This window comes from Nerophis ophidion, linkage group LG11 (genome assembly GCF_033978795.1).
Source record: "Nerophis ophidion isolate RoL-2023_Sa linkage group LG11, RoL_Noph_v1.0, whole genome shotgun sequence".
In the NCBI taxonomy this organism is placed as follows: domain Eukaryota; kingdom Metazoa; phylum Chordata; class Actinopteri; order Syngnathiformes; family Syngnathidae; genus Nerophis; species Nerophis ophidion.
Window position 1 is genome coordinate 31,517,582 of NC_084621.1, and position 18,639 is coordinate 31,536,220.

At 42.8% G+C, this 18,639-nt stretch overlaps 1 protein-coding gene across 5 annotated transcripts in view; it reads right to left on the reverse strand.

The window, feature by feature from the left end:
• The window catches only part of adam22 (ADAM metallopeptidase domain 22), a 192,699-nt gene that overhangs the window by 113,877 nt on the left and 60,183 nt on the right, over positions 1 to 18,639 (reverse strand). For all 5 annotated transcript variants that reach the window (XR_009808796.1, XM_061915578.1, XM_061915579.1 and 2 more), the window contains exon 4: positions 14,024 to 14,090. Coding sequence is in view for 4 of the 5 variants with exons in the window: in XM_061915578.1 (XP_061771562.1) it covers positions 14,024 to 14,090 (67 nt within the window). In the remaining variant the exon portion in view is untranslated. The remainder of the gene's footprint in view (positions 1 to 14,023; positions 14,091 to 18,639) is intronic.

Sequence of the window (18,639 nt, forward strand, 5' to 3'; positions counted from 1 at the left end):
TAGCATGGACTAGGGACAAGCAATACTCAGGAAACTGTGGCATGAAACAAACAAGACGTACGTGGCAAGGCATGAAGCAAACAAATAAGCCAGTCCGACTGACTGGCTGACAGGTGAGCGTCCCGAAGATCAGAGGCAGGTGAAAATAATAAGTAGCCATGGTAACTAAACAAACTCAGAGGTGCACAAACAGTCAGTGTTTTCCACGTAAAGTATGTGACCAGCAAAAAAAAAAAGCTAGTCATTGGAATAAATGGAGGTTCATTCCTTCTGTACGGAGATCCCAAGCTTCTACCAACCTAGTAATGTACATTGTGTCCTAGAGCAAGACACACTTCACCATTGTTCCTGATGGGTCATGGTTAGGGCCTTGCATGGCAGCTCCCGCCATCAATGTGTGAATGTGTTTGTGAATGGGTGAATGTGGAAATAGTGTCAAAGCGCTTTGACTGCCTTGAAGGTAGAAAAGCGCTATAAAAGTATAACCCATTTACCACTTACCATAGATCGGCTCCCTGGACACTTCAAAGTCCTGGTGCCCGCATGATTGTAAATTACTGTAATGACGTCATGCAATCCCCACCTCTCACCAATTATAATCACCCCTTCATGTCATTAAAAAGAAAACAAGAAAACTCAAAATAAGACACAAACTTAAAATCCACAGTGCATACAGTGTATACGCGCAATGTAGATATGTCATGTAAATAATGCCACCACTCCTCTTGCAAGTTATTAATTATGAAGCCAACTTGCATGGTACAAAAAAAATAATGGTCTCAGATTATTTCACAAAGTCAGAGCTATGGATGGGAATCAAAAACTTGGTCTTTGGTTGGAGCCGGTTCCCAGTTTATTAATTCCTCAGAATCGCTTGCCACTTTTTCCAAATGGTTCCTTTAATAATTCCTGTTGGCGAGAATGACGTCACTTGGCAACGTGCACTCTTATGCAATGTACGTAGTTTTACGCAACGTAGTCTATCACAATGTGCGTAGAGATGTCAGAAAGCGAGAAATGCCAGGCACCATTAACGCTCCAAAGTTTAGCTATATTTTACGAAAAAAAAGATTGCAACAGCGCTACTTGCAGCAATTGTAAGGTTGTTATTTTGACAAAAAGAGGAAATACGAGCAATATGAAAAAACATTTGAACCCACAGCCAGCTGTAACCGTAAATGAATCTCACTTTTTTTAACAGCTCTAAACTCATCGCAGCAGCACTAATGTTAGCACATCATCTGGCATTAATACAACAGGTACTAACAAACACCGCCTATTATGTCTAAGCTGCTACTACCTGTTAAATTGAAATGAATGCCTTCTCATTTAGATCAGTATGACGAGAGACAGATTCTGACTACGAATGTAACCAACAGTGTCTAGCATTAAACGATTACAGTTGGTACAAAATGTGGCTGCTAGACTTTTGACAGGAAAAAGAAAGTTTGATAATTTTACGCCTAAACTGGCTCACCAGCACTGGCTTTAAGGTTTTACTAATTAAGTTTGAAATACTAAATGGTCTAGGTTCATCCTATCTTGCTGATTGTATTTTACCAAATGTTCCGACCAGAAATCTGCGTTCAAAGAACTCAGAACTCCGGCCCAAAAAACTCTGCAGGCTTTAGAGCGTTTTCTATTTGGGCTCCAGTACTCTGGAATGACCTACAAGTAACAGTTTGAGATACTAACTCGGTAGAAGCATTTAAGTTCCATCTTAAAACAGGCTTAAGAGCATTTTCTATTCGGGTTCTAGGACTCTGGAATGACATACCAGTAACAGTTAGAGATGCTAACTCAGCAGAAGCATTCAGGTCCCATCTTAAAACTCATTCGTATACTCTTGGCTTTAAATATAGCCATTTTCGGACTAGTTGATCTGATGTCTCTCTTTTCTGCTCTGCCTCTCTCTCCTGCAAGAAGAGGTTATCAGGTGACCACGCATCAGCCTCCATGAAGGATGATAGCTGTTCCAAGTCACTACCCAGGATAGACCACTCCTCTTTACATCAGTTGATGATGTCTCTGCGCTGCTGACAATTCTCCATTCAAGATGATCCTCTGCTGGCTAAAGTTAAGTTAAAGTACCAATGATTGTTACACACACACTTGGTGTGGTGAAATTTGTCCTCTGCATTTGATCCATCCCCTAGTTCATCCCCTGGGAGGTGGGGGAAGCAGTGGGCTGCAGCGGTGGCTGCGCCCGGGAATAATTTTTGGTGATTTAACCCCCAATGCCAACACTTGATGCTGAATGTCAAACGGGGAGGTAATGGGTCCCATTTTAATAGTATTTGGTATGCCTCAGCCGGGGTTTGAACTCACAATCTACCGATCTCAGGGCGGACACTAACCACAAGGCCACTGAGCAGGCCTCCCAATGGGAGTAGGCCTTTAAGGGCTATATAAGTAAACTTTGATTGATAATTGATACGTTCCTGGGTAGTTTACCCACACCTGTATGTTTTACTTTGTTAAATTCTATGGAATAATATTTATTATTTTTTTCTCTCTTGGCTCCAGGCAGAGGGAGCCTCCTCCTGGAGCCAAGTACTCCCTCTGTTCTGCACCACAATGTTATTTTCTATGACACCTAGTGGTGGAAATCAGTTTTACAGTTTGTGTTGTATTTTGACCCTCCTGTCTTGCCGTAGCCAGCTTATTGTGGGTGTGTTTCAAAGAGCAGTTGAGGGCAGATGTCAAACAAACAGCACTTACTTTAGGCTTTTAGCTCTCTTTTCGACTTTGAAGACTTTGAAGGTCTAAACTTGTAGGTTTATGTGAATGCAACATGCATATGTATAATGTAACACATTATTTGTGCATTTTCAGTTCAAGACTGCTTTAGTAAGATATTTGTGCCCATTGTTGAAAGCTAATTACTGGCAGCATTTTGTTGGTTTGGATGCTAAATAGGTTACATAGCAGACTTCTATATTCGTTTATATAGCTATGTACACATGTATGTTGTATATAGACATATGCTGAATGTGAAATGTATGTTTATGTGTTAATGTGTTTTTGTTTACAGTTTTACATAAAATACGATTGATCCTTCACTAAAAAGACCTAAACTACACTCCAGATGCTAGGGACTCTATTTTCATCAAGGATTATATCATGTTATATCATGTTATCTATCTGCTAAGCTAACCAGCAGAATACCCTCTCTTCTCTGTGTCTGCCCTGCTTGCTTCTTTGTCTTTCTTGTAGCCTGTTTTTGCACTGCTCTCCAAAATCTAAACAATGGAAATGTTCAACTGACCTCTCAACAAAATTGACAAGATTTCAGGTTCCGAGAAACCTGTATGTCTTGAAATAACGGTTGTTGCTTGACACACGACGGACTCTTGGGAGAAGAGGAGTGCCGCCGGCGTGTCTATCGACCATTTCAATTAGGGCGTTGAAGATGTCTACCTATTCGAAGCAGGACATCTGCTGATTAAAATAAGCATTGTCCTGATGTATCGACAAATTGGAAGATGCTGGCCGTTCAAAGTACCACAAAGCTGCCACAAATAATTGGAAGATGCGAGTAGAACTCTGGACACTCAGACTTTTGTGATTCTGGATGAATCGCAAATTCGATAACATCGGACGCCGTCTGCCCTGCAGTTTGAATTTGAGGATCACAAATAAACAATTACAGCGAAAAGTTGAAATTTGTTTTCACTCGCGCAAACACAACCATTCTAATTATGATTGTTTTCCCTGGCTGCAACGTTGCAAGGTCGTTGCTTCAAGATACCCATCGAGAACAGTGCAGCAAAGATGAAACAAACTCTTTCCCTCTCAGCAAGACTTGGAGAGATAAACTATTTTCCTTTAAGACAGCCTGCAGAGCAAGTCCAGGCCTACAAACTTAACACACACACACACACACACACACACACACACACACACACACACACACACACACACACACACACACACCATGGACCATGGTCACATATGCACACATAGCCCCAACCCCACCCCACACCTCTGCCACCACTTAAACCTCCTAGAGACTGCTGGAGCAGCGCTAAAATAGCTGTAGCTTTGCCACCGGAGGCCCCCTCCATCGCCTCCTGTTGCAAGTATTGTCGTTTCTGTGGCGTAACATGTTCATGTGTGTGTGTATCGGCTATCTTTTTTTTTTTTTTTGTCGCCACCAGGCACGCCATATGCCCCCACCTGTTCCTGGATAAAAAAAATTGGACCAACTGACCTGTTTGTTAAAGTGGCTCTATTATGCAAAACCAACTTTTCTTACCTATTGTTACCTACGGTTGTGTATTTGAGTCTGCATAAATCCTCCAAATTTGAATTCAAATACATGGAGGCATTGCGTAAATATTTATAAAATAAACTTGCCTTCTTTCCTACTTGCGCCAAACAAGCTATTTGGAATTTGCTCTCATTGTAAAGTTGTTGCCGTCTTGTGACATCAGCGGATTATCCATACACAGTATAGTAGAGATGTACCGAGAGTGACTTGCAGGCGTCACTGTAATCCCTATCCTCTTGTTGTGGAATAGATTGGGTAGTGCATGCACATGCCTCCTTCACTGTTGCAATTTCTAATACAAAGTAGCGTATAGTTCGAACTCTCTATGGAAGCACGAAAAACTACAACAAAGTTGGCGTGGAGAAGACGTAGTCGAAGTGCCAAAGAATCACCATGTTATTTATAGTGTTTCAAATGTAGAAAACAAATCATATTAAGACCCCTTTAAAGTGGGTCAAATCTGCTCCTCCACCCTTTAACTGAGGACTGCTCCCATCTGAGCTGCGTGTTGAGCCCCCCTCCTGTACACCCTACGTAACTAGGTCCCCATTCATCCCTTGAACACCATCATCAAGTCCACCCAAGGAAATGGTGATTGATTTGAGGAGACGAAGAGGGAAACAGGCTCCACTTGTAGTAAATGGAGCATGTGTGGAGATTTTAATTTTCCTGGGGGAACACTCCTGAAGGAATCAATGAAGTACTATCTATTTATCCATTGTGGCCTCCTTTGAGTTCCTGAAAACATACAGTACATCTCGGAGGACCTCACATGGACTGTCAACACCTCACAACTGGTCATAAAGGCACAGCAGAGACTTTGCTTCCTAGTGTGCTGCGGTCGAATCAACTTTTGGAGAAACTGCTGGTATGTTTTTATCATGCCACCATAAAGCCAATGCTGATGTATCGCGTATCTGTGTGGCTTGCTGCTCCAGAAAGGAAGACCCTGCAGAGGGTGACCAGGTCTGCAGAGAAGATTATCGTCTCCCCACTGGCCTCCCTAGAGGACCTAGCTCGCTGACAGCTCTTACCCTGGTCAGCACATGTTCAACCTGCTGCCATCAGGGAATATTTTTTGGTCACACAAGGACAAATAGAGTTGAAAACAATTTTTACCCGTGAGCCATTAGAATACTGAATCTTTCCAAATAGCTTACACTGTTTTTCACTGTTACACTGCTGTTCCTACTGATATTTACTGTATGTAATTTAGTTAAAAGTTAGGCGGTTTATGCTTCTACATAAAAGAAGGTTGGTGCACAGATGTCACAGTGTTGAAGCAGACATGAAGCCCACATCTGGAGAGATTTCTTTTAAACTGTAAACTGTTTTACTTACCGCTGAAGTTCTCTGTGTAATATGGTTAAGTGTTCATATCCCACCTCAGGCCTGCATAACAGAAGCATTACAGCACCTGGCTGACCATATTGCAGATGTGGAGAAAAAACATCCTGATTCTGTATTCATCATTCTGGAGAATTTTAACAGACAATTTATGAAATCTTAAAGTACAGACAGCATATTCAGAGCCACACCAGGGGACCTGACACACTGGACCACTGCTACACAGCTATAAGAGACTTTAATCACTTTGTTACCCGTGCAGCTTTAGCTCTGATCACTGTTTGATTCACCTCGTCCGGATTTTACAAGCAGTCAGTTGTTTGGGCGGTGGTGTGTTTGTGCGGGTTTGGGTTGGGGTGGTGGGGTCTATTGGTGTGGGAGGAGTTGATGTCTCTTGTTTGCATGTTGGCGTTTGGGCTGACTGGCGGGCTGGCACGGGCTGGTCTCCATGATCGTGTTGGCGTGTGGTTGCCGGTCGCAAATTGTTTTAATTTCAATTTTTCTTTCTTTCTCGATCACTTTGATTTGATGGGGTGGTGTTGGCTGGCTGGGGCTATTGCAGCTGCTTTTTCTGATGCCGTTTGTTTGTGGTGTGGGCGCCCGTGGCTGCTGGGTCCGGTGCAGCGGGGTGGCTTATGTTGTGATTGGTGGTAGCGGGCACTCGTGGTGGTTGTTGGGGCTGACGGACTACACGGCTTCATACTTTGTTTTTTTGTCGAGTTGGTTGGCTTGTCGGGTGTGGGCCGAGGGTGCCATTGCACCTTGCCGGGCCGCCCTTGCACGCCCTGTTTCGCACTGTTGTCTGGGGCGGGCTTGTCGGGGGTTGTCCCTGGGTGGCGTGGGTATGCGGCCTGACCTGTGGGGCTTGGGGGTTCGGCTAAATTTAATAAAGTTAAATTAAAATAAGGCAACAAGAGAAGTATCCTACACTTCTCTTTTGTAAAGTAAATCTGAACAGCCGATATGGGCCTCTACACCAACTATATGATTTGCCTGAGAAGATGGACAGGACAAAAAAAACAACAAAAAAACTGCTGTATTAAGGACTGAGAAAAGATGACCAAAGGAGTCGAAGCAGCTGCTACAGGCCACTTCTGTTGCACGGATTGAACTGTCTCTGAAGTTGCATCAGAAAATCCCAATGGACTCACTGACACTGTGACGTCCCACATGAGCTTCTGTGAAGACATGTGTGTGCAGTTCTGGATCTTCTGCACATGGGATGGCGTGGCGTGGTTGGTAGAGTGGCCGTGCCAGCAACCTGAGGATTCCTGGTTAGATCCCCAGCTTCTACTAACGTAGTCATGCCCATTGTGTCCTTGAGCAAGACACTTCACCTTGCTCCTGATGGGTCATGGTTAGGGCCTTGCATAGCACTTCAGGCCATCAGTGTGTGAATGTGTGAGTAAAAGGGGGGAAGGTGGAAGCAGTGTTAAAGCACTTTGAGTATCTTGAAGGCAGAAAAGCGCCATATAACCCATTTACCATTACCATTTACATACAACAAGTCCTGGTTTACACCTCAGCTTAGGAAGATGTGTTAGGCAAAGGAGAATGCCTACAAGATAGGGGATTGGCTCCTGTTCAAGCAGGACAGGAACAAACTGACAAAGGAGATCAGGGTAACTAAAAAGAGCTACACTAAGAAACTAAACCAAATCTTTTTAGCTAACAACCCCTCAGCAGTTTGGAAAGGCCTGTGAGAAGTCAACAACTACAAAAAAAAACCTTCACCCCCACCCTGTTGGTAACAATAAATTAACTGAGGACCTGAACAGGGCAGCGTAGATTGGTTGGTAAAATGAACCGTGCCACCAAAACTAATGTCGTTTTCAAACATTAAGAAAGTTCCTCAAACTATCCTCTTAGAGTTCACTCTTGAGGGAAATGTCATAGAGGTGCTTCACACGTACAAATACAGTGGGGCAAAAAAGTATTTAGTCAGCCACCGATTGTGCAAGTTCTCCCACTTAAAATGATGACAGAGGTATGTAATTTTCATCATAGGTACATTTCAACTGTGAGAGACAGAATGTGAAAACAAAATCTAGGAATTCACATTTTAGGAATTTTGAAGAATTTATTTGTAAATTATGGTGGAAAATAGTCACTTCAAACAAGGAAGATCTTTGGCTCTCACAGACCTGTAACTCTTCTGTCCTCCACTCGTTACGTGTATTATTAGCACCTGTTTGAACTCGTTATTTGTATAAAAGACACCTGTCCACAGCCTCAAACAGTCAGACCCCAAACTCCACTATGGCCAAGACCAAAGAACTGTCGAAAGACACCAGGAAAATAATTGTAGACCTGCCCCAGACTAGGAAGAGTGAATCTACAATAGGCAAGCAGCTTGGTGTGAAAAAAATCAACTGTGGGAGCAACTGTCAGGAAATGGAAGACATACAAGACCACTGATAATCTCCCTCGATCTGGGGCTCCACGCAAGATCTCATCCCGTGGGGTCAAAATGATCATGAGAACGGTAAGCAAAAATCCCAGAACCACACGGGGGGACCTGGTGAATGACCTGCAGAGAGCTGGGTCCAAAGTAACAAAGGTTACCATCAGTAAAACACTATGCCGGCAGGGAATCAAATCCTGCAGTGACGGGTGTGTGCCCCTGCTAAAGCCAGTGCATGTCCACTCCCGTCTGAAGTTTGCCAGAGAGCACATGGATGATACATCAGAGGATTGGGAGAATGTCATGTGGTCAGATGAAACCAAAATATAACTTTTTGGTATAAACTCAACTTGTTGTGTTTGGAGGAAGAAGAATACTGAGTTGCATCCCAAGAACACCACACCTACTGTGAAGCATGGGGGTGGAAACATCATGCTTTAGGGCTGTTTTTCTGCTAAGGGGACAGGACGATTGATCCGTGTTAAGGAAAGAATGAATGGGGCCATGTATCGGGAGATTTTGAGCCAAAACCTCCTTCCATCAGTGAGAGCTTTGAATGGTTGACTAAATACTTATTTTCCACCATAATTTACAAATAAATTCTTTAAAATTCCTACAGTGTGAATTCCTGGATTTTTTTTCCTTATTCTGTCTCTCACAGTTGAAGTGTACCTATGATGAAAATTACAGACCTATGTCGTCATTTTAAGTGGGAAAACTTGCACTATCGATGGCTGACTAAATACTTTTTTGCCCCACTGTACCTTGGTATTTTGCTGGATGACTCCCTGACCTTCAAGCCCCATATAGACATTCTTGTGAATAAAATTTAACTCCAATTGGTCTTTTTCTTCCAAAATACATTTAGTTTTTCTTTTGGCAAAAAAGTGTCTGGTAACCGCAACATTTTAATCTATTTTAGACTATGGAAACCGGTTGTGCTCAAAAACTACATAGCTTCTCTGATGTTCATTACTAACTGTAGGGCCTTGACCCATCATTGTGAGGTGTATTCCCAAGTGGGATGGCCTTCTTTGTCTTTCAGGAGGCTCGGTCATTGGTAGACTTTTATTCATAAGGCCATGCTTGGTCTACTGCCCTCTTACATTTGCAACCAGAGGATTGATGACTCTTATTTTTTGCGTTCAAATGATCATTTTTTGCTCACACTTCCATTTGCCCTCACAGAACTAAGAAACATTTCTTTGGGTTACTCTGCTCCTTTTACATGGAATATGTTGCAAAAAGACTGGAAATTAACTGAACTTATTTCATTGATCACTTTTAGGTCCAGACAGAGCACTTAAGATGACTTTTTAAAATGTTTTTCTTGACGTTTATGACATGTACTTTCAGTAAGTCAATTGTTTGCTGCCTTTTGGCAGTAGCCCCTTGAAAAATAGCTGTTTTGTTCTCAAAACTTGAGGGTTCCAGGTTCAATACCCAATTCCGCTATTCTAGTCATTGCCGTTGTTTCCTTGGTCACGACACTTTATCCACCTGCCACCTACACTGGTTTAAATGTAGCTTATAGATGTAGATAATCTTTAAAGAGCTCTGTAAATATAATTCATTTCAGAAGTGCAGGTTTTCACAACTCCCACAAACATTACCCCAACATTCAGACTCAGCTATACCTACTCTCTCCTTCGTCCTTGACCCTTCCTTCACCCGCAATGACGATCTGTGAAAAGGATGTGCACCAGCTCTTCCAGGAATAAAAAAAGGAGCAGCTGGCCCTTGTCTTCACGCTGATCTTCAACTCCTCACTGGAGCTGTGCGAAGTGCCCTCTTGCTTCAAAAGCTACGCCATCATTCCAGTCCCAAAGAAACCTGCCATTACATGACTCAATGACCACGGACCAGTCAAACTAACGGGTCTGTGGTCCTGAAGTCCTTGAAAGACTGGTGTTGTGCCACTTGCAGGACACCACAGGCCCCCTATTGGAGCCCCTACATTTTGCCCATCAGGCAAACAGTTCGGTGGAGGATACAGTAAACATGGGACTAAACGACACCCTGCATCACCTTGACTCCCCAACGATCAAAGCTAGGATGCTGTTTGTGGACTTCAGCTCTGCATTTAAAGGCCTTCTGAAACCCACTACTACCCACCACGCAGTCTGATAGTTTATATATCAATGATGAAATATTAACAGTGCAACACATGCCAATAGGGCCTTTTTAGTTTACTAAATTACAATTTTAAATTTCCCGGGAGTTTCGTCTTCGAAACGTTGTGTAATGATGACGTGTACGCAAGACGTCACGGGTTTTTAGGAAGTATGAGCGTTGCGCACACACACAGCTAAATGTCGTCTGCTTTAACGGCATAATTATACAGTTTTTTTGACATCTGTGTTGCTGAATCTTTTGCAATTTGTTCAATTAAGTCACAGTAGAAAGATGGAGTTGGAAAGCTTTAGCCTTTAGCCACACCAACACACGGTGATTCCTTGTTTAAAATTCCTGGAGGTGAAACTTTCCTATCGATCAGAGCGCGGTCAAGAGAACATGGATCCCGACCACATGTCAACCAGCAGGTTTTGGTGAGAAATTTGTGGTTAAAAAGTCAGTTCTTACCGGAGAAAAGCTGAGCGTGTGCTGTCCATAGCTGCCGTCGACTCCCCTGAGACACTGCGCGTCAACACACCCGTGGAGACACCCTTCCGACTATCAGATAATATTAAACTCACTAAAACACTAGCAACACAATAGAAAGATAAAGGATTTCCCAGAATTAACCTAGTAACTGTGTCTAGAAACATCGGAATCCGTCCCAATGCAATTGCGTTTTTTTGTTTTTTTTCTAGTCCGTCGCTATCAACATCCTCAAACACGAATCTTTCATCCTCGCTCAAATTAATGGGGAAATTGTTGTTGTTTTCTCGGTCCGAATAGCACTTTTTGTTGGAGGCTCCCATTAAAAACAATGTGAATATGTGAGGAGCCATCAAACATGTGACGTAATCGTCTGCGACTTCCGGTAGAGGCAGGGCATTTCTCTTATCACCGAAAGTTGCGAACTTTATCGTGGATGTTCTCTACTAAATCCTTTCAGCAAAAATATGGCAATATCGCGAAATGATCAAGTATGACACATAGAATGGACCTGCTATCCCCGTTTAAATAAGAACATCTCATTTCAGTAGGCCTTTAACTCTATCATCCCAGATATCCTGCACTGCAAACTCAACCAGCTCATAGTGCCGGCCTCCACCAGTTAGTGGATCATCAACTTTCTGACCGACAGGAGGCAGCTGATAGGGCTGGAGAGCATCACATCTACCACCCGTACAATCAGTACTGGCGCCCTCCAAAAGTGTGGTCTCTCCTCACTGCTTTTCTCCCTCTACACAAAGGGGACCCTTCTGTGAGACTCTTGAAGATCACAGATGACACCAGCTTCATTGGTCTCATTCAGGAAGCCAACAAGTCTGCCTACAGACGGGAGGGGGAATAGCTGGCACACTAGTGCAGTCACAACCATCTGGAGCTGAACCAGCTCAAGACTGTGGAGATGACAGTAGACTTCAGAAGAAGCCCCCTCCTCACCATTCTGAACAGCACAGTGTCTAATATGGATACTTTCAGGTTCCTGGGACTCACAATCCAACAGGATCTGAATTGGACCTCCCACATAGACACAATCAGGAAAAAAAAAGCACAGCAGAGGAGTTCCTTCCTGTGTCAGCTCAAAGAGTTTAACCTTCCCCAGGAACTGCTGATCATGTTATACACTTCTATCATTCAGTCTGTCCTGTGCACATTTGTCACCGTTTGGTTTGGATCTTAAACCAAGCTGGACCGATACCAGACTGCAACGGACAATTAGGACTGCAGAAAAAGTAACCAGTGACGGGCAAACTACTTAGAAAATGTATTAAGCTACGCTACAAGTTACTCTCGATTAAATGTAGCTAAGCTTCAAGGTAAACTATCCCCGGAACTACTACAAGCCATACAGCAAAAGTAGCTTGCTACATCAAAGCTACTACAAGCCATACGGCAAATATAGCTTGCTACATAAAAGCTACATTTGACAGCATTTCTTTTTATGAGCCCAAATGTAACATATCAATGTTAATGTACCTGAGAGTGTACAGATGCACCCAATAAGGGTCCATTACTGTTAACTATCTGTCATTTAGCTAGGGGCACCCGACAACTACTTCGAGGGGTCCCCGCACACCATTGTATGTATTTATTTAGTTTGCTTTTTGTTATTCGCTTTCTCTACCTTCAGTTTTTAAAAAATAAAACAGCATCTACCTACATCTTGACAAAAAAAAAACAAGGACTTGTGTGTTGTTTGAGAACAGTTGGTATAGTGGGTATGTCCAGTAAAACTTTTCATAACTTTTCGTTACTCCTTAATGTGTGTTCCTCAATTTGTGTTCCGCGTCTTCAATGAGGAGAGCAGTTATGATTTTGGTTTACAGATTAAACAACTGAAAAATAATGTTTTGGGCATTGTTTTCTCCAAACACATACTACATTTGTCTAAATATGGCCAAAGACACGCATTATTGTGGGTTTCCTGCACATCATCATCACTAAAGGAAAAATCTAATCTGTGGGAGATCATTTCTCTGCCATTTTAAGTATGTTTTTTTAACGGTCACCTTGAAGTGTCCCTTTGTCTCTGACTCCCTTGTTGTTATGTGACAGTGTTATGTGTGTGACAGTTATGATTTTGCCCACTAGTTTTGATGACCTGCTTTATCTTACATCTGATTGGCCAGTTTGTTATGTTTTTCTCTAACCATAGCCAATAGTGACCTATCATGGATTTTCTCCAATGTATGGATTTTCTCAATAATCCCGGTCATTGAATTTTTTTAATATTTATTTTAGGCCTGGATAGACAGTCTATTTTCTCTATTTGTAGCAATATTTATTTTTGGCCAGGATAGACAGTCTATTTTCTCTCTTTGTAGCTTGTAGCTTTGATGTAAGATACCTAAAAGTAGCCAAGCTACAGGAAAAGCTACTCGTAAAAAAAGCAGCAGCGCAACCCCCGAGCTACTGGAAAATGTAGTTAAGCTTCGTAGTTTAGCTACAGTTAGCATGCTACTGTCCATCGCTGAATACAAATAATTACAAAAAATCTTAATATTCCACAAAGATTGTTTGAATACTCACCAATGTATACAGAATTACTGAAATTGCTCTTCCTGCTAGTTATTAATGATGGCACAACTTAAAAAACAGAAGCAAATGGAATGCCTCGGAATATTCAACAAAGTCAAAGCCCATGGTAAGATTGCTCAAATACTCGCACACGTAGAATAGACCTATCATATAATTAATGCGATCTCGCTTCCTGCCAGTTATTAATGATAACCATGACTTAGTGTCATTAAAAAAAAAACAAGACCACGCACAATAAGCTATAAAATTAAGATTAAGGTCCCCAGTAAACTCATTCACATTCTGGCACTTGCACACGCAATGTAGACCTGTCGCACCTGTCGCTAATTATTAATGGTAACTGCCTGGCAAATTAGAGGTAGATAGAAATACATAAAATACTCCACAAAGTCCAAACCCACGGTAAGATTACTTATATACTTGCACATTTACATGGAGTGTAGACGTGTCATGTAATCAATGTAATCGTTCCTTCTGAGTTATTAATGATAACCATGACTTAGTGTCATAAATAGAAACAACACCACTCGAAAAGAGCCAATAAATTAAATTCCTCATTACGCTCATTCACACTTTGGGACATGCATGCACAATGTAGACATGTCAGAAAAAAATTTTGATTACTCCACCTCACTAATTATTAATGATAATTGCAAATTTTCAGACATGTATGCATAGTGTAGGCGGGTCATACATGAATGAGATTGTTGCTCAGTTTTCAATGAAAACTAGCACCTTCTAAAATCAGAAAAGTTGCAGTTATATGGCATTGATTAACACACACAAACTGTGCGGGCTGAAGCCTAAATAATGTAGAGCAGTGTGAATGGGTGTTAGAATCTTACCGCGGTGACAACTGTCCTCCCTTCCGCTGACAAATGTTTCTCCACGTACTCTGAAGACAGCAGATCACTGGGAAAAGAAAAGACAAGAGAAGATCAAAATTAGCAAATGTTTGAATATGTATGATTTTCATTGCAAGTGTGACTCATATTTTATGGAAACATTTATTCTGTCTCGGCCGCAAGGAGTCTCAGGGCATCAGCAGGGCTAATTATGACCCAGCAAAGCGGGACGAGGCTATTTCCAGCATGCAAACAAAATTAAACAATTGCGTGTGTGCCTTGGAGACAAAATGTCTGTGGGAAAAGTGTCCATCACTGGACTGAAGGACGGGTAGAGGTTGGTGTCAAAACAGCAGCACTAGCAGAATAGGAAATACATTGTGAGGGGTAAGTAGGAGGAGGACTGTGAAACCAGTGTGTGCGTGCGCGCGCGTGTGAGAGAAAGAAAGGGGGAGCGCGAGAGCAGGCGTGTGTGTGTGCGTGTGTTTGTGTGTGTGCACGTGTGAGAGAAAGAGAAGGGGGAGCGCGAGAGCAAACGTGTGTGTGTGCGTGCACGAGCATGCGTGCGCGTATGTACGTGCGCGTGTATGTGTGTGTGTGCGTGCACGAGCATGCGTGCGCGTATGTACGTGCGCGTGTATGTGTGTGTGTGCGCGTGTGCTTTCTCAGCAGCAAAAATCCCAAAGGAGATACACACACCATCGGCCAAACCTGAGACAATGATCTATGGGGTATAATGTACACACTGCACTGCAACATAATCCCGAGAAGTAGAAATAACAACCAGCAAATCTTATTATAAATGATTTAATAAAATAAACTGGAAATCACATGTAATAAATATACAACATAAAGTAGCAAGAAATGCGTCAATAATGAATAAAGCAAAACATGTTGTCCATCCATCCATTTCCTACCGCTTATTCCCTTTCGAGGTCGCGGGGGGCGCTAGCGCCTATCTCAGCTACAATCGGGCGGAAGGCGGGGTACACCCTGGACAAGTCACCACCTCATCGCAGGGCCAACAGACAACATTCACACTCACATTCACACACTAGAGCCAATTTAGTGTTGCCAATCAACCTATCCCCAGGTGCAAAACATGTTGTAGACCAAAAATCACTCCATATTCTTTACTGTTCACGAGTGTTTCCATATCTGAGTTATTGTGTAGAAATATAGGGAAACAACTACTCCATTCACTAATGGTGTTACAAAAACAATCAGTTAGAATAATACATAATGTTGGCTATAGCGAACATACAAACCCTTAATTTATTGAATCAAAAATATTGAAATTCAACCATTCGGTGCATTTTCAAACAGCAAAAAATATGTACAAAGCTAACTATAACCTGCTACCCAAAAATGTACAATTATTCTCAACAAAAGAGGAGAACTATAACCTACAGGAATATTTAATTTATAACATTTGTATGCTCATACAACACTTTGGCATATCAGTACATGAAATTCAATATGGAACGGATTAACCAAAGAAATCATACAAAGCATCAATACAGTATAATTCAGTTTAAGAGACTATTCAAACTACATGTGTTCACAAAGTACATAGAAGAACAATAATTATGATGAACATCTTGAACCCTTTTTTTACCTTTTGAGATAAAGATTATATATTTATTGTTTACTTTCTATGGTACTGTATATTATTTATTTATTATTTATTTATTCACTGTTCTGTTACAGAGAACAAGGAAATGGGATAAAATTGCTAAGGAATGAAAAGGGGTAGGATTAGATAAGCTCTGCTACTCTTTCGGACTTGCTGTACTAAACTGAACTGAACTTTATGTATAACATATCATTGTTGTAATGTACCTAACATGGTATTATTTTTACAGTATACAATTAATGTATTGGCCCAAATGCAACATGGGTAGAGAAAAAGTCTAAAAAAAAACAGCTGAGCTTTTTGTCCCATCCCGCAGACCAGTTGCCTGGAGGGAAGTTGCGACACAGAGAACTGCTTGTAAAAAAGCTATTGTTAGCAAGTTTGCAAACAACAGTAAGCAATTAACTTTGTAATACTGCTGATCAATGAAGGATAGTCACCTAAAAGCTGTACAGCATATACGAAATATGAATATCATAAATAATCATATCACTGATTTTAAAGCTATGACTTTCCTGATTTTGTTTAACAAAATATATAGTCTTCAGAAACGCTTCTTGAAAAAGAGGGGTTGTCCATCTTGCACAGTATTGGTTTTATTAATGGGCATTTGATTAAACTTAAGAAAATAATTATTTTTATACTAAATAGACATGCAATTTAAATGAATATTTATTAGGATGGCATACTCTCTCTCTTAATGTTCTCAAGTCCTGTTTTATTCCCAGTGTTTGTGTTGTACGAAATGATGCTACCCAAAGGAGTTTCATGTGGGTCTTTTTTTAGACTGAAAACTTGTTTGAGACTGAATCAAGGGCGCCTCCACTGGTTGCAGCTAAGTCGTTGCCCTCAATGCAGCTCCAAAAAGTTCAGGATAAATCAGAATCAGAATCAGCTTTATTGTCATTATACAGGGTAACGAGATTGAGGCCATTTCATACAGTGCTTGCAAGAAAACAATGTGTAATTATATAAAACTGTAAAAAAATATAGAAGTGATAAAAAGTATAGAAGTGATAAAAAGTATAGAAGTGATAAAAGACATAGAAGTGTTTTTTTTACAAATGTACACTCTATACAGTGGGTGAAATTAATATATACATTAATATCTACATGAAAAAACAGGGTGGTTGGTGAAATGGGTTATTGCACCGAAGAGAAGGCAGTTATGAGGGTCAGTTGGGCAGTCCGTTCAGGATGGTTATGGCCCTGGGGAAGAAGCTGTTCTTTAGCCTGTTTGTCTTGGTTTTAATGCACCTGTAGCGCTTCCTAGAGGGCAGCAGGTGAAACAGGTCAGAGCCAGGGTGGGTGCTGTCCTTGATGATGGCACTGGCTCTGTTGAGGCAATGGGAGGTGTAGATGTCCACCAGAGAGAGGAGAGGGCGGCCAATGATCTTCTGAGCCGTCTTGACCACTCTTTGCAGCCTCTCCTTGTCTGCTGCAGTGCAGCTGCCGTACCATACTGTAATACAGTAGGTCAGCAGGCTCTCGATGGACGAGTGGTAGAAGGTCAGCAGCAGGTCAGGCTTCAGGTTGTACTTCCCGAGCCTTCTTGATGATTGATGTGATGTTGACTGTCCAGGAAAAGTCGTTAGAGATGTGGACTCCAAGGTAACTGAAGGTGTGGACCCTCTCCACACGCTCGCCATTGATGTAGAGGGGGGCAGGGTCGGTGCTGCTCGTCCTGAAGTCGACGATGATCTCTCTGGTCTTGCTGGTGATGAGAGCGAGGTTGTTCTCCGAAGACCAGGCCGTCAGCTTCAGGACCTCCTCCCTGTAGGCAGCCTCGTCCCCCCTGGAGATGAGCCCGACCACTGTGGTATCGTCAGCGAACTTGACGATAAGGTTGTCACTGTGGGCTGGACTGCAGTCATGGGTGTAGAGGCAGTAGAGGAGGGTGCTCAGCACACAGCCCTGTGGGGAGTCGATGCTCAGCGTGCAGGTGGATAAGAAGTGGGGGCAAAGTCTCACATTCTGGGGTCGGTCCGTTAGGAAGTCCCTTAGACAGACGCTTGTGAGAGGGGGGAGGCCAAGAGTGTCCAGTTTATTGCAGTCTGACCGGGATTATTGTTTTGAAGGCAGAACTATAATCCACAGAGAACATCCGGACGTAGCTCTGCTGCTGCTCCAGGTGGTTCAGAGCAGAGTGGAGAGCAACAGCGATGGCGTCATCTGTGGATCTGTTCGCCCGGTATGCGAACTGGTGGGGGTCGAAGTCTGGAGGGATATGGTCCTTGATGTGCTGGAGAACCAGTCTCTCGAAGCAATTCATGATTACCGGAGTGAGGGCCACTGGTCGGTAATCATTCAGGCTGGTGATGGGAGACTTCTTCGGCACCGGAATTATTGTAGATGACTTCAGGCAGGATGGGATGACTGCCTGAGCCAGGGAGAGGTTGAAGATCATGGTGAGGGGGGGAGCGAGTTGGTGGGCGCACGCCCAGATTACCTTTTCAGGTACTCTGTCTGGTCTGGCAGCCTTCCTGGGGTTCACAGCCAGGAGCACTCGTCTGACACTGTGCTCCTGTACAGTGAGTGGAGTGGTGCTGGAGTCCGGTGGGGGCAGGGGCAGGGATGGAGCAGATGAGTGTCGATGGCGGGTTTCGAAACGGGCAAAGAAACAGTTAACCACCTCTGCCAGTGTCGCACTCTGAACCGCAGTTGTCACATCGCAGCCTCTGAAGTTTGTGATGTCATGAATGCCCCGCCACACCTCCCGTGAGTTATTGCTGGACAGATGGGACTCTATGCACCTCCTGTGGTCCGCCTTTGCTTTTATAATCCCTCTCTTCAGGTCGGCTCTAGCAGCACTGTACAGTGCCCTGTCCCCTGACCTGAAGGCTGCGTCGCGGGCCCTGAGGAGTGTGCGGACCTGGCTGGTAATCCAGAGTTTCTTGTTGGGGTAAACCCGGATGGTTTTTTCCACAGTCACATTCCCGATGCAGAACTGTATGTAGTCCAGCACAGTTCCTGTGGCTGT